The 16,465-nt window shown below is 47.0% G+C and overlaps 1 protein-coding gene across 1 annotated transcript in view; it reads right to left on the bottom strand.

The window, feature by feature from the left end:
* Epas1 (endothelial PAS domain protein 1) overlaps nucleotides 1-16,465 on the bottom strand; it is an 81,240-nt gene that overhangs the window by 14,270 nt on the left and 50,505 nt on the right. Inside the window, exons 3-6 of the mRNA XM_055619260.1 lie at nucleotides 13,194-13,345; nucleotides 12,681-12,765; nucleotides 8,978-9,096; nucleotides 8,669-8,874 (exon numbers count right to left, since the gene is read on the bottom strand). Of these exons, the coding sequence (XP_055475235.1) occupies nucleotides 8,669-8,874; nucleotides 8,978-9,096; nucleotides 12,681-12,765; nucleotides 13,194-13,345 (562 nt within the window). The remainder of the gene's footprint in view (nucleotides 1-8,668; nucleotides 8,875-8,977; nucleotides 9,097-12,680; nucleotides 12,766-13,193; nucleotides 13,346-16,465) is intronic.

Here is a 16,465-nt window from a genome sequence, read left to right as displayed (position 1 = left end):
GCCTCAGGTTTTATCTCACAGGCCTCCATGCACACACAGCCTACTATCTAAGAAGTCCTGGGTTCAGGAAGGGTTCACGCAGCTCCAACCTCCTGGTTCATGCTGAGGAACGAGTGGGTCCAGGAAGGCAGAGGGTTGGCTTGTTGTCCACACAGCGCCCAGTTCAGAGCTGAGGCCTCCTGACTGCCAACTCAAGCTCCTTCTAGTAGAGGGTGGGATTGTTTGAATGGGAACCCTGTAGCCCAGGTGGGAAGCTAGCGCAACAGGAGAAGCCAGGCAGAAAGAGGCTCTTGTGCTAGAGTGCCACCCCGCCACGCTTCTCAGGCACCACGGGTGGCCCTAGGAATGCCTCCAATGGCCACGCTGCTTGACTCTCCTCATCTCTAGGAGGGACAAGGACAGAGGCTTCTAAGGGAAAGAAACACAAAATCAGTCTTCACAGATAACAGGCAATAAAGCTGGAACAGGGCGTGGCTGTATTGAGCATGGATGTGGTCATTGTGTCTGCTCTCTGGTTTTGGTGGGGAATGGGCAGGGAAAAGCAAATATGGTCAGCCATGAAGAAACATTGTTGCCTTCTGTGGGGAGACATTTGAGTGAACGAAGGTCTCCCCTAGAGCCGCTGCACTGGTTACCGTCTGTGCCAGTCATTCCTATGTGCTATTTCTCCATCTTTGATACTTTACACCTTCTTCTCATGAGTGTACTGTCCGGTTTACTCAGCACATCACAAGTCAGAGCTGATGACAGGGGTTCATATGACAATCTGACTTGGACACAGTTGTGTTCTGTGTCCACTGGGCAGAGGCTAAGGACAAGGAGAGGAAAATAAAAGGCGCAGATGCCCACCTTGCTGTTTCTGTATCCATTCCATCCATGTGGGCAACCTGCATGTGGCTGTCAGACTCAATCCTCCTTCAGGCCCGCTACTCTCTGGGCTGGAGCCAACTGCCCAGGTTCTGGATTTCTCCAGAGTCCAGCCTTGTTTTCCAAGCAATTTGATTTTCAGCTAACATGTAGAGTGGCATGTACCCTCTGTCCTGGTCTCCTCTCAGAGGCCTCTCTTCCTCCACAGAGACTCCTCCCAGTCCTTCCCCCCTAGCGGAGGCCTAACAGCCATGCGCAGTGGCCCTGAGAAGAATGCATTTGCCTCTTATGCCCTGTGTGTTCTCCTCTTACCTTCCCGTGATGAGTGAGTACTGATCTCTTTGCACCTAAGGCGCTACCGAGGCCTGCCAGTCCAGCACCGCTAAGCAACCTGGTCACTCACCCCCTCCTTTCCTTCCTCGAGTGTGGCTAACCATCTCGGTGCACACCTTTACAGCTATGCGTGCACTCATGGACATACTTGAGTGTCTCTAGTCGTCCGGCATAACCTTTAGCCTGTCCTTCTGTTCCGTATGCTGTCTGCTACCGTGTGGGCAGGGAAGAGGCAAGTGCTCTGACTAGATCTGATGCTAGAGGTCCAAGTCTTTGTCAAGCAAAGCTTAGCTCTACTGACTAAAGAGCTCATGTGCAGCGGACTCAGTCCTGTTGAGGACTAGGGAGAGGCTGGCAGAGAGCTTGTGCCAGCTGGGCATCTCAGACCAAGAGGATTTGTCCCCACTTGTTCTCTAGGCTCACTGGCTATGGTCACTCAAAGGCACTTCAGCTGAGGTGGTCAAGGGAGAATGAGGTGAGGAGCAATGTTGTCTGTACCCACACCATATAGCATTCCTGGCAAGCCAAACTTTGCCTGGAAGCTGGGACTACAGCGACAACAAGACCACCTAAAGGGCCACTCGTTTGCCAGCCACACCAGGCAGATGTAGGCTTTTCTAGACATCCTTAGTACTGAACCCACTGGCCTTCTCAGAGAGACATGATACTTGTTCATGAAGGAATCTCATTTCCCTTCATGATTAGGATCTTTCCATCAAAATGCTCTGAGTAAATATTATAATTAACCTCATAATAAGATGCTTTTATCTAATTACTGTATCGTCCATTCAAAGACACACAATGGGCATGTTCTGGAAGACAAATAAACCTAGATTTCAGACGTGCCAGTTATCTTCCCAATAGCAGCTTTCATTTATCTTGTCAGCCAAAATAAATATTTAACGTCTCCCTCTTCATTTCTTTAAACACACTACTGTAAAAACTGGGAAATACACACAGCCCAAACACAATTGCAGAACATTCGGGTTGTTAGGCTTCACAAAGCCAGGAAGCCCCGACTCAAAGCTAATGGCCATTTGCCCCTAATGGCAGGCACACCGACGCCACGGGGAGGTTAAGGAACCCAACTTGTTTATAGAGTAGCTGCTATGGCCCCTGGGGCTTTCCCTGCTCATTTCCTCAGCTGTACCAGAACCAGCTGTGATAAGGGTGGCATCTGCTGTCTCCATCAGGGCAGAGGAACCATCTCTTTCTTCCTAATTAGAGATCCTTGACTCCCCGGGAGAAGAATCATCTGGGGTCACCCATAAACTTAAAAGTCAACTTGGGGCTGACCCGAGAGGAGAGGAAAATGTAAAAAGATTTATTTCATCAGCTTTTAAAGCTGAAGACAGAGCGTATTCTTTAACAACAGGCAGAAAAAGAAGTAGACCAAAGATGAAGGGAGCAGAGATTCGAACAAAGCTGGACAAGGAGGCAGGAGAGGAAGTAGACAATGCACAGTGAGAAGGTCACGCTGTCCTGAAGTCACTGTCACCGTACACGAAAGTATGTGGACCAGACTCTGGCTTTGGTCTTCAAAGTGAAGTGTGCCTGTATAGCGTGAGATGAGTTATTCACTGCCCACAATTGCTCTTTATTCTTAAAACTGTCTACAAGTTTGATTGGGGAGATGACTTAGTGGTTTAAGTGCCCACTGTGTAAGCATGAAGATCTAAGTTCCAATCCATAGCCTCTATGTAAAAAACTGGCAGAAAGAACAGTGTGGGAGATGGGGTGTGGTGGTGGTGTAACACGTAGATCCTAGGAGCTTACCGGCCAACCAGTTTAACCCAAACAGTAAGTTCTAGGTTCATTTCAAGAGCCTGTCTCAAAAAATGAGGAGAGTGGGAGAGGTGGATGACCAATGTTGGCCCCTGACCTTTAGGTGCATGAATGCAGGCAAGCAAATCCACACATAAATGTACACATGGATGCACACAAAATGTGGTGTGGTGTGTTAAAGGACGCGTCTGGAAGTGCCGTGTGGAGTGGACTGCCAGAAGAAGGAAATTATTTTGAGTGCTGTCCCCTCAAGAGGCAGGAGAAACCAGCCACATGCCTCGAGGGCCTCACTCTATTTTTCCCAGCCTTTAGCCACCATAGGTTGTTTATGAGAGGGACAGCGCTTGCTGCCTTCAGAGGCCACTATCTGGAGACCAGGAAGGCCAGCATGCTATTTCTACCCCTGCTCCCTATAGAGCGAAAGGGTTTGCTAAGTAAATTAATCATGTAAATATGATGGCTAGGGAATATTAGAACTCTCTATAAAGAGGAAAGTTTTGAGCACTTTTTAGTCACCTACTTGTTTTCCAAAGAATGCTTTCAACTAATAAATGCTCCCACTCATCTGCTATTTCCTTCTATGTTTTAATGACTCCTGACACACTCATTTTAGTTTCTGTATGTTTATAAGTATTGGTAATGCATTTCTTTAATGATATCTAGGTTATTCACTATTCAGATTTCAAGACCTGTGGATTTTAATATATTTTTATCTAGATTGTATTTGCCTTAAGCAACAGCCCTTCAGCCTCGCACACCGCTTAAAACATTGCCCAGTTACAGGAAGTCTATACAGCCAGGGCTGTGGTTAATAGCCTCTCTCTGAGATGTAGAGTGATGTTACGCACCAAAAGGCAGCCTGTGTCCATTCTGGACCAGTCCTACCCTGCATGCCACCAGCCATCTTTAGTAGACAAAACCCCACAAACAGTCGGAGAGAAATGTGAGACAGAGATCATGTCATGCTTGACCTGTGAGAGCTAGTAAACTTTGAGACAAACTCCAGAGGGGATTTGTAGAGCATTTCTGACAGTGTGGATGAGACACATGCGTATTTTTTACACATTCAAAAATGGTTAGGGCAGATTCCAGAACATTGTCAGCTGAGCAGATGTAAGGACACAGAGCGTATTAGAGTCTAACTTCAGGATCTAAAGAAGCATATGATAACCCCTGCCTGGAATGCATAGAGAAAGGCTAATTTAAAGATGGATAGGCCTGCAAAAGTATGTGTACTGTCCTTGTAAAAGATAACTCTGAAATTAAGACAGTACCATCCTCTAGAAAAAGCAGCAAAAAGTTTATTAAATGTCTCCAATGTGCAATAAAGAACATAACATTTTACAATGAATTTGCTTAAAATCAGTTTGTTTTATTCTTGAACTTAAAACACCTATAGCTTTTTTCACACATGCATGTCTCACACCTTTTGGTTCTTTATAATTTCTTCTTTAAAATTGCGTTATGTGTGTGTATGTGTGTGGGTATATGTCATGGTGTGTGTGTGTGTGTGTGTGTGTGTGTGTGTGTGTGTGTGTGTGTACAGAGGTCTTCAGAGGCCAGCGGTTGAATTCCCCTGTAAGCAGAGTTACAAGGAGTTGTAATTATGTGCATCGGGTGGTTCTGAGAACCCAATTCAGCAGTATGACTCTCAACTGCAGAGCCATCTCTTCAGCCCTCTACCTTCAGGCTTCCTAACTTCCCGACCTACTCCTGGCTGTCTTGTACTGTTTTGATAAAACAGGGTTGCTCTCAAATCCTTTGCCTGTAAAGACTAAATGGTTTCACTCATCCGTTTTAAATGCTTATTACAATTTTCATACACCTTTCAAAGTTAGAGAAAGACTCACAAATTAACACTGAGATTACACGTGATCTCTAAGAAAACAGTTACTCTTGACGAAGTGGCCTTTTCACAGTTATTCTACTAGGCCACTAGATGGCATCTCCACATGAATTTAAACTAAAAAGAATTTGACAATGACTTCAGTTTTCCTTCTGTATGAATGGCACATTGTGTTTTGTACCATAAACTCATTGCGGTTTCATTAAGCTGCTTATATCTCAAACTCGAAACCCTTAGCCACCAGGGGTCCTTTCCTCCTTCTCTGACTAATATTTCAATACATGGCAGATGTGCCCCAAGTAACAGCTTTTGAGTTAATTCCTCAGGATGTTAAGAAACAGAGTGACCGTAGCAGTTATGTTTGCGTGCACGGTGGGGAGAGGTTCAAACTGACAACGAACACATTCTTAGCATTCAGGATGCTGGGACAGAAGGATTGTTGCAAATTGCAGGCCAGCCTTGGGAGGCTGGGTGCTTTTTCTGTAACCTACCTAAGCAACTTCACTCCTGTTGGCAGGCCTACAGCAGTCAGCCCTGAGCAGGCTGAGCACCCTTCATCTGAAAATCTGATGCTCAAAATGTGTCAACATGACACATTACAAGTTCAGGTTCTAGAGCATTTTGGATTTTCAATTTCTGGGTTCAGTTAGGAAAGTCTATGCAAAATTTTCCCCAAGCTTTCAAATCTGAAACGTGTACTTCCAAGCTTTGCTAAGCAATAGTGTCTAAGCCACGACTGTGCCCTGTATATGAATGGGAGAGACAGAAGTTATTGGAGGGTTTTAAAGTATTTACTGTCTCAAATAATTAATAATTAATCAAGCCACTCCCCCACTAGGGGACATAAATGGGACTGTTTTAAATTTATTGACTGTGGAAACCTGAGAGTCCAACAAGTGATCAGAAACCTCCCTCCTCTGTTTCACCTTTCTCCTTCCTCTCTTCTTTACCTATGACTCCCTTTTTTTCTTTCATTAGCTATCTGAAGACCACAGGCACAAAACATCAAACTGACTCAAATGTGACTGGATTCCAACAGCCTTTCTTCAGCTTCTTTCTAGCTTCTGTCAAGAGAAAAGAATCCCCTTTGTGTCAGATGTTCCCTCCTCTCTCAGATGTCCCCAGACCAGAATGATTCATGGGTAAAAGGGGGAGCCCTGCTTTGCATGGGCCATCACATGTAGGTGCTGGGTTCGGAACATGGCTCTCAGAAGGGATGCTCCACACCCCAACACAGTGAAACAGAACAAGGCCCTCCCCCCAACCACAACAATGGAGAAATAACACCGAGGGATTAAACACTTAAAATAGTCCCTTCATCAACTGGCACATCTGTACCCTAGTTAACTAATCTGCTAATCTGTTAAACGCTCACTCCGTGTGGCACCCCGTGTTTGCATCCCTCTTCCGTCGGCCCTCCAGCATAACTGAATTCATGTTGGGCCATGTAGTCAGCTTCCTTGAAAGGCAAGATTATGCTGAAAATACAATGTGTCCTTAGACATCATAAGCAGCTCTCTCCATGATGAGTCACAAAACCCTAAATCACAGGCTCCTTCTACCTGCCAGTCCCAAGCCAAACTAAAAAAGTCCCTGTGGTCCCCCACCCCCTTCTGTGTACACAGCATCTTCAGTCCCTTTAGGTGCCCATTTCTTGTGATTTCCCCCCTTTCGCGATAACCCACGGCTAGCGCTTTTAACCTGAAACCCATTCAAACCACAATAATGAATGAACAGATTAACATTAAAATTAACTTTTCTGGGGGACATTTTCCCCTCACCTTAAAAAGAATCAAAGCTTGAGGCTAGTTCCTTTATAAATTCTCTCTTCTCTGTTACCTAGAGATGGCAAGTGATTTGAGGATGGCGGGGCTTTCTCTGCTTATGAAGCCTGGTGATGGCTGAGATCTGTTCAGGGGCAACTCCAGCTTCCATTGTTCACTGGCCTTCCATCACAGCCCTGACCACTCCCACTTGGGATAAGGGTTCCAAGTACCATTTCACCTCAAAGCTGGTGACGTGGATCAGGCATAGGGACTTTCAGAGCATCTCCAAAGACTGCTGAGAGCATGCACCACCAAACTCTTGTTCTGCTCAGAGTGCTCATGTGGCTACAAGGATTGTATGTGATGAACAACCTTGCCCTGAACAGGGGTTCCAGAGACCAGCACTGTAACAGCAGTAGCAACACTGAAATGACCATCAGTGCTGACGAATGAGTGCAGGCTTCCCTCCCTGTAAGGTTGTGGTACTTTTCCTAATTACATAGGCACTTACTACCTCCCAGTGCCATGAGACTTCTCTGCTGTGGTCAGAACTGGGAGACAGGAATATGTCAAGGGTTCTTTTACATAACTTCTGAAATCGGGCCATGAATGATAGCCAATTCTAAGATGAGGCCACTAACTTGCATCAGGTCTGTCTAGACTCAAAGCAGAGGATGTGAGCTTAATCTGGAGAGCAGAAATGCCTTCTTGTGAGAACCAAATGCCCCTACATGTCTATCTGGGAGGAGCTGGGCCTGCAGGAGGCTGGCAGGAGCTTCTAGCTTGGGGCTTGGGGATTTGCTATCAGGGAAGGCCAGGCAGTTTCTTGTTCTGTTCATGGGGAGCATAGGCTTTCAGAAGCAAGCTTGTTTTTTGTTATTTTTTTGTTTGTTTGTTTTTGTTTTGAGCTCAGGAGGAAGGTCTTTGCTTTGAGGAGGCCAGGGATGAATATGGGCCAAGAAAGAAAACCTCCTCATGCTATGGCATTGTGCTTTTCCAAATGTGCTCACAGCTGTGCCCTCTTCTCACAACGACCCTATGAAATACACCAAGAACTAATCATTCATTTCAGAGGGAGTGGCCTAGAGTTTCAGGTAGTACACAGTTGACTTGAGATACTGCAAAGTTGAGCTTCCTGCTGGACAAAGTAGTCAGGCATGGTGGTACCATTTTCCTAGGCTAGGCACAACCCAGCCCAGTCCCTCAGCTGGTGCAAGCCACTGCCAATCACACTGTGTTCTTACTATCTTTCTTCTCCACGTCTGGATCCCAGTAGCAGGACAGGAGGGAGTTATGAACTGTAGTGCAGACTGCACATACTCTGCCCCTAATGACAACCCCAACAATAAAGATGGCATGCCTTCCCCGTGCAGCCTTCTGTGTGTTCTCAGCTTTCATAAAGGTAAGAACAAGAACCTACTCTGACCACATATGACTGCACCAGAGCCTAGGCTATCTAGTCCAAGTCTGCACTTTTTATTGTGTCTGTATTGTTCATTCTCCTCCCACTTCACTGCAAGCGAATGTCCAGTTGCCCTGGAATTGGGTATCGGAGTCCAGCGTAGCTCATTTCACTTTACAGTCTTAATAGTATCTACAGTCTGGCAAGATACCCAGAATGAGGCTATACATAGCAGGGGCAAAGGCTGAGAGAAACCTGTCAGTCATGGGCAAGAACTAGGGAAAGCCAACTAGTGTGAGTCAGTATCCAAGCCAAAACCCTACACTCCCAGCTGGCCTTTGAACCGGGGTGTTTATAGAATTTCTTCTAGACTCTTGTTATGTGGGACAAGAAACTGCCCTTGAAAATGTCTTCAGGAACTAGATACCTAAGTGGACAAATATGCACATATCATAGTAATGATAATAATTACACACCAGAACAGCTCTCAAGACTGAGGCTGTTGTCAATGGGAGAGCTCTGACTAGCACCGGTAAAATGACATAAGTCTACAAACTTGCAAGGGCTCACAACACTTATGTCCCAGTCCCACCCCTGTGCTGTAGGTGCATTCTCTCACACAGACACACTCAGGTAAGAACCACCCGTCCTTGCTCCATGCCATCCCACCTGTCATCACAGTAGGTGAACTTCATGTCCATGCTGTGGCGGCTCAGGAAAGTCTTGCTGTCCAAGGGGATGTCCATGTGGGAGGGGTGCTGGATCGGCTCACACATGATGATGAGGCAGGACAGCAGGGGGTCCTTGAAGCCACAGAGGCTGCTGTGAGGGGGGCAGTTGTTGTAGACTCTCACTTGCCCGGTGCAGTGCAAGACCTGGGGGTGAACCACAGGAGTCAGACAAGGCTGGGAGCGCTGAGAAGCGGACAGGGCTTCGGGCACCCTGGCTCCCAGCTCACACTTGGGACTCACAGCCTACCTTCCAGGTGGCCGACTTGAGGTTGACAGTCCGGCCTCTGTTGGTGACTGTGCACTTCATCCTCATGAAGAAGTCACGCTCGGTGGACAGATCTTTGCTCTTCTTTCCAGAACCAGAGCCTGGGTGGGGGTAGGGGTGGGAACCAGCTGAATTAGTCCAAATCACAGTGTTTCTGGGCAACTCGCATTCACGTGTTCTACTGCTTTTTAGTTCAGTGCTTGCGGCCTGCCATGGGCACAGAGTCCCTCATGGCCTAAAGACTAATGAATACCCCTCAGCTGCTGCACCTTGAGTCCTGGCTGGATTGTGGTCAGAACTAGGGGACAGAAATATGTCAAGGGAGCTTTTATAAAACTTCTAGTAATGGTCAATTCTACTCAGGGGCTATCAGCTAACACTAGGTCTGTGGGGACTCAGAGTGGAGGGGCTCCCCTGCAGAAACCAGATGCCCTGGATGTCCACCTTGGGGAGAGAGGTGCTGGGCCAGAGGAAGGCAGAGTAGATGCTCTTATGTTACTGTGTCACCAAGAGCATGAACGCCCAAGAAGGCAGGAGCTGCCCCGCTGTTTGGTACCAACTGCCCTTAACATGCAATCACTTGGTGCACTCAATGTTTGTCACGAGAGCGGACAGGCTATGACCAGTTTCAGATGTCTGTCCTGAGGCAGGCCTGGGTTCTCTAACGGGAAGTTTGAGTGATCATGGTTACTCCAAGGACATAAGTCCAGTTCGAATTATCCTTGGTCCTAGCCTATTTCTCAGGATTTGGCATCCTGGAATCACTTTGTTCTGGGTAATGCAACATTAGTTTTCTCTTAAAGGTGACATGTGTCAAGGAGGGGAGGAAAGGAGAATGAACACACATACACACACACCTTGTTTTTAACTGGAACTGGGTGGACAAGTCTATCTTCAAGCTGCTCTTGACAAAGATCAATTAGATCACCTTTCATTCAGGATTAAATAGATCAATGAGACAAAGAACATAGAGCTTCTTTCCTTCTGTAACATCTCTAAAACCTGCCCAGTTTTTTTTACTTCCTGATATGCAGAGTTGTAAACAAAAGGCCAGTTGTGTTTAAACTGTGTCTATACCATGTCCATTCTGTGTCTACACTGTGTCCATTCTTGACCTCCAAAGGCCTGGCATCCCAGAGCAATCTAGAACCTTTCTGCAAACAGTCACACTGCTCTTTCTAAGAGACTCTGCCAACCTCTGCAACCCATCCCTCTGAGGAACCTTGATTTATCTGACTGACACAGGCTAGAAGAGCTATATATCCAAAGACCTGGCACCCTTGAACTGAACTTCTTTTTGGGAACCCACTAAGTGGCAGACTGAACGTGTTCTGATAAATTGTCTGCTTATAACTTTAGTCTTTAGGTGGGGTTTGTATATGATGAGTTATAACTGTATTAGGGGAGCCCCCGGGAGCTAAGAATAAGGGGGCTAGAGATTCATTTGTGACTAGTTGTCTGTATTGTTATTGTGGGCTCCTAACTTGCTAACCTCCGGAGTCTCCCCATTCTCACATCTGATAATATCACCTCAGCTTAAACATCTTCAATAGGACAAAGTTTGAGGCCCTCCACCTCACCATCAAAGCAGCCCACAGCCTGTCTCCCCACCTTTTCTTCCTTTAGGAATTCACACTGACCCTTGCTTTTAAACCATGTGTCTATGCAGACTGAAACCTTCAGTGAAAGTTTGCTGATTCACTTAGTTTGACTACGTCCCGAATCCCCATTCAGGAACCAAAAGAAGTAAGTTTTACTCAGATAGGTAGGGGCCACGTAGCTGTGAGCCAGGGCACCTGAAAAATGGAAGATCCTAGGACTCATCTTATACCATCCATTTGAAAAGAAAGACTGAGAAACACATGAGTGAGACACTTAGTTCAGGTTACAGAATCAGAGATTTTGGTCAGGAGTTGAACTGAGACCAGGACCTAGGGACCAGTGGGTTCTTGATTAGAGAAGCAATGAGAGGCAGCTCTTTAGAAAGTGCTTTTCTGAAACCCAGGAATGATGGTGCATGTCTGTAATCCCAGGACTTTGGGAGGGAGGGCTACAAGTTTGAGGCCAACCTGGACTACATAGTAAGATCCTATCTCAAAAAGAGATTGTTGGGGGGGGGGAGAAATAAAGGGAAAAAAAGGCTTCCAAAAATATGACAGCCCATTCACCATAGAGAACCAATCATTCTATATGGCCTAGAGTTTCTCAGCACCACAGGCAAGACAAGGCACCATCCACAGGTTCCCAGCTTATGGACCGTGGGAGCCAGTTGGCCAAGGCCTTCAGATAGAAAGCAGTGATCCCAGTGAGAAGTTGGGGCAGCATTGAAAAGGGAGGTGGTTCTACTTTTACAAAGCTTTGTAAGTCCGAGTATGGATTACAATGCTCTGTACCAATAGGAGAGGTAAGCCTATAAAGCCCCAGCTTTTGCAGCACACATGGCAATGAGAAAACCTTCCAGGTGTGGTCTCACTGCCTTTGTTTTTCAGGTTGGATGAGCACACACCCCAAGGTAGTGACAGGTGAGAGATGTAAAAGACGGTGTTTTGATGTGGGCAGTCTGTCCAGACCAGTGATAGGTTCTCAAGTTCATGGAAGATCTTGGCAGTCATCGGGCACCACAGCTGCTACAGCCGTGGCTCCTTTTGTTTGCTTTTGAAAGATCTACTGCATTTTTTTTGTCTGTGTGTTTGTGTGCATATTTGTACAAGTACCTGCAGAGGCCAGAAGAGGGCCCGGGATCTCCTGAAGGTGGAGTTACAGGCAGTTGTGACCTAGCACGGGTCATGGGAGCTGGAAGGCAAACCTAAGTCCCCTGGGCGAGCAGCCTGCGCTCTTAACTACTGAGCCATCTCTCCACTCCCAACGCTTTAGTTCTTCTGAAGATCTCCATGCTCCTGTTAATAGTCTTCAGTGGTGATCTTAAAGGGCCATGCCTCCTGACACATACCCAGCCAGTGCAGGCTTGAACCTCGTACTAACCAGCAAAATAGGGGGTCAAGCGATAAAGCCCCAGGTTCAGGACTCAGGCCTGGGAAGGTCTGTCAGCTCCTCCTGCTGCACTTTGCAGGAGGAAGGGAGATAAACGGCCCCAAGCTGCCAGTGGCTACCCTAGAGTCCCCAGATAAAGAAGGCTGCTGTGAGGCCCCGCAGGGTGAGAGCTGTGGTCACTGTGTCCCAGCTACAGGCTACAGGTGAGCCATTTTGACCACTTCAGCCTAGTCCATGCCCTGATGACTGCAATCCAGCCGATGTCACATAGAGCAAGAGACCTGCCCACAGAACCCACAGAAACTTGGGAGATTGCTTAAGCTTGTCTCTTGGGTGTTTGATATACAGCAAAAGGCATCTGTAGTAGTTACCGTAAATAATCTGGCGTAGATGAAGTTATTGGTTTGGGTGGTGTCACTTGGCAGAGATAATTGATCTCAGGTGATGAAACCTCCTAGAGATGGCTCCCTGACCTGAAGGAGTACCCTGGCGGTACAACATCAGGCATCATATGTGGCCATGAGGAGCTATTCTAAGTGCTGGGTCATTTAATCTCCTCTCAAAGGCTGCACACCCACCCAAAAGCTAGTCCAACTGGAGCTTATGGATACCATGCCATAATCCATCTGGCCCATTTGTGTAGGCTTTCGGGAGGGAATCATAAGAAGAATGGAAACATAGAAGAATACTTTACCATTTTTGAGAGTCAGGTTCTCACGGATCTCCTCATGGTCACAAGGATGAGTGAAGTCAAAGATGCTGTGTCCTGTTAGTTCTACCTGTTTCAAAAGCAAGACAGATGTTGTTACTCCTAAGGATGAGTTCGGACTACAGGAGGAAGCTGGGATAAGTCTGGATTCGGAGACAGGGATGGGGACACAGTGGGTGGTCATCGGCGGTCTCTGGCCAGTATGAGGTCCATGGATTACAGATGTTAATGGAGACACTGTTAATGGAGACAGGGCCTTGATTCATGAGGGATGCCATGCTAATCTAGCTAGAAGAGATCTGCCAGGACAGCCACAAACAATGTCAAGCTCCGCCATTGGGAACACGTTTCTCAGGCTTTGTGACCTGAGGAGGATAATCATCAGGATAGAAATATGTAAGGAGACGTCAAGAGAGATGCTGGCCAGGACCTCCCATTCGTTTCTATGCAAATGAAGACTTTTTGTTTTTATTTTTAAGAGGCAGAGGAGAGTGTCACCTGGGTAAGTCCCATGAACTTGCTGATGTTCTCTGACAGAAAGATCATGTCGCCATCTTGGGTCACCACAGCAATGAAACCCTCCAAGGCTTTCAGATACAAGTTATCCATCTGCTGGTCAGCCTCAGCTTCAGATTCATTTTCAGAGCAGACTGAAAGGAGAGAAAATGGTCAAGTCCCATGAGTATGGTGTTAAAACAGACATGACTGAAGTGAGAGGGAACTACCAGGCATGGCTCTAGGGCACACGGTAGACCTGGGAAATACATACTGCCAACTATCTAAGCATTTGCTACATGCCTGATGAGTGGACCCAAAATGAAACTCCCAGGACATGTTGACAATGATTTGGGGATAGTGTGGTTTTTGTGGTAACAGTACTTACTGTACCATTAGTAATTAATGGTGGTGACAGAGGCTAGAGATATAAAACAAGTCATCATAGCAGCAGCAACAGATAGTTTAGCTGCTAACATATGTGGAGAAATAACCACAGACAGACACTGCACGAAATTTTCTACCCTGGCTTTACAATGACTAATGAGGTAGGTACCATTCCTATTCTCATTTTACAGAGATAGAGTTATAAGAGTTAAACCAATTGCCAAAGATTGAAGTCTAGAAAATTAGCAAGCCCTGGGGGCTAAATGCAATGGCAACCTTCAACCATCTTACAGGCTTCGGGGTCAAATATTGTATCTACTCCTAGATTTGTATCCCACTTGGTTAAGACTTTGGGTAACAACTATTTGAACATCAATTTGCTCATCATCAGCAAACCAGAATAGTGATTTCCATCTCCTTAAATTGTGAAGATCAAGTATATAAGCTGCTTAAAATGGTGTCAACAATTATGAACGGACCTGCTCTAAGACACTGTCACCGACACTATTCTCAAATTGTTCTGAGCCAAGGTGGAGAATTCATTACATACATGCTCACAAATCTAAATAGGCACTGAAGCATATTACAGTCGGGTACCAACTAGGGGTGCAGAGAGCAAGTGCTCGGGGGCCAGAGGAGGAGACTCAGTTTGCAGTGGTGAAAGGACTATTTCCAGAGAAGCAGACCTGAGGAGAGTCGTGAAATGGAGTTCACACTAGGATGGGAAGAGAGGCTTGTCAGGTGGCTGGACAGGATTGGGCCACCACTCCAGAACACACGGGCACAGGCCTCCTCCCAGGACCAAGAAGAGCCTAGCTGGCTGCAGAAGATCCATGCACCAGTATCAGAGACTGGGAATGCGGGAAAGCTCAGTAGTCTGTGATCTCAAAGCACTTCTTTGGGGACACTAGACTGGCAACAGCACATAAAATAGTTTAAAGAGAATAAAATTTAAAGTCATAAAACAGAATGAGGGAGCAAGTGTCCAGCTAAAGAGGTGGATGCTAGGAATGACATGGGGAAAAAAAAATTACAGCAAACCATGCGCTCTGTATATCCAGGGCCACCGAGCACGCCTCTGCTATCTGCAAAACATAGGCTCGGCCCTTGTCCCGGCCCTTGGCTGTCCTCATACCACAGACTGTACCCTCTTCTAGTTCATTATTTAATGTCAAATGTGTGCAAGCCTCTAATCGCAGCTATCAGGAGGCAAAAATGAATCTACATTCATCTAGCATGAGCATCAGTCCAAGAACACCTGACTTGATTTTCAGAACAAGAGGCTTAGAGGGTAGGTTGCCTCTTAAGATCATTAATTTTCACTGATGTATAAGGAACCTTTCAAATGGAGACTCTTCCAGGGAGTATAAAATGCAATTAGATAGATGGACCACTTGGGTAAGTGACATCACTTACTGTACAGCCAAGATCAAAGGCCCTTGAGGAAGCAAGGACAGTGGGTCCACTTACTTGTCTAGCCTTACTTTCTATGAACCCTTACATATATCAGAAGAACAGACCCAAATGTGTGGATGGATGCTCCTACGAAGGGCTCTACAGGACTGCTGGTTCAAGCGCTCAAGCTTTCTGCCTCCTCCTTGTGCCACCCTGATGCCCTCCCACCCTGATGCCCTCCTCGGGTCTTGTCTGACGCTCTCCAGCAGCTAAGCAGTGCTCTGGACTACCAAGGATGAGCACACTGTGAAGGAGCGAGTGAAGTGCTAACGTTAGCACTCCTGGGGCATCGTGCTTAAACAAGGATTGTAGGAGAGAAGGTAAGCTCAGTGGGTGCAGCGGGGCCTCCTGCAGGGCTGGTTAAGAAGGAATACCCGGGCCCAGGACTGCTATGCAATTTATGGGGCTTTGTGGAAAGTGTGGTACCCCCTGTTGAAAAATTAAGCCAAACCCAAGACCCTTGCTTCAAGTGTGAAGAGGCTGCATTCCACCCAGAGTGCTGGACGGCTCCACTCCCCTCTCCCCAGGCTTCCCTCCGAACTCAGGGGAGCTGGGAAAGTGCTTTCTTCTTCTTCCTGTTTTTGTTTTGTTTTACCATGTTCAGAGGGTGTCAACGCCTGCTCCAGGGACCACATGCTGACGACGGTTCTCTCACCTCCAGTTTATATTACATTCCCCTGGTAGGGAAAATCGGCCAGGCTCGGCAAGAGTGCCTGACCGGGAACTGGGCAAGGAGAGGGTTTCAGCTGCATTTGGGTTACACTAGCAAGGTGGCCACTCTCTTCAGACCAGCAGAGGCGAGCCCTGAGGACTCCTGAGAAGTTATTTTCTCCTCAGCTTCTTTGATCTCAGTGCTAACACTGACTTCAAAATCTGGAGTAATCCCAAGACAACCTATTTGGCTTAACTAGGCCCAGAGAAAATAGTTCTGCTTAAAGTTTCCTGTTTTTTAACAGGCCTAGCACAGCCGAGTGGTTTTCTTTCCATAGTGTCCAGTCGGCTGACTTCCAGGAGGTGGCGAAACTGGCTACAGTGGCAGGTTGACTGAGGCTGAAGGGTGCTCTGGGGCCACAGGGAGAAACAGAACATCTTGAGACTGAAGTCACAATTGGTTACAAGGTCAAAGACACCAGCAGCCCCCCTCCTTCCCTGGGACCCGGGGGCAGCCAGGCTCAGGCGTGGCCTCTTCCTTCAGTGGAACTATTTGCTCTTGCGGCACCTGCTTATCCTCCTGGGAGTCTCTGAAGGAACTTGGCCAGGTCGCTCCCGTCCTGGACAAGGGAGGCAGACATCCCCTTCCTGCACACAGAGCCCCAAGCCTCTGCTGAAAACTGAGGTTGCCTCAACACTCTGCACTTCTGGCCTCGCCCTCGATACAAATGTCTGACCCTGCCCTGGGCACAGGGAAAGAAGTACTCACTCACTGCAGTTAC

This window comes from Psammomys obesus, unplaced genomic scaffold, assembly GCF_907164565.1.
Source record: "Psammomys obesus unplaced genomic scaffold, mPsaObe1.curated_primary_1811, whole genome shotgun sequence".
Classification (NCBI taxonomy): Eukaryota; Metazoa; Chordata; class Mammalia; order Rodentia; family Muridae; genus Psammomys; species Psammomys obesus.
The sequence above is the reverse complement of the archived record's forward strand: the minus strand, read 5'-3'. Positions and strand labels throughout refer to the sequence as shown.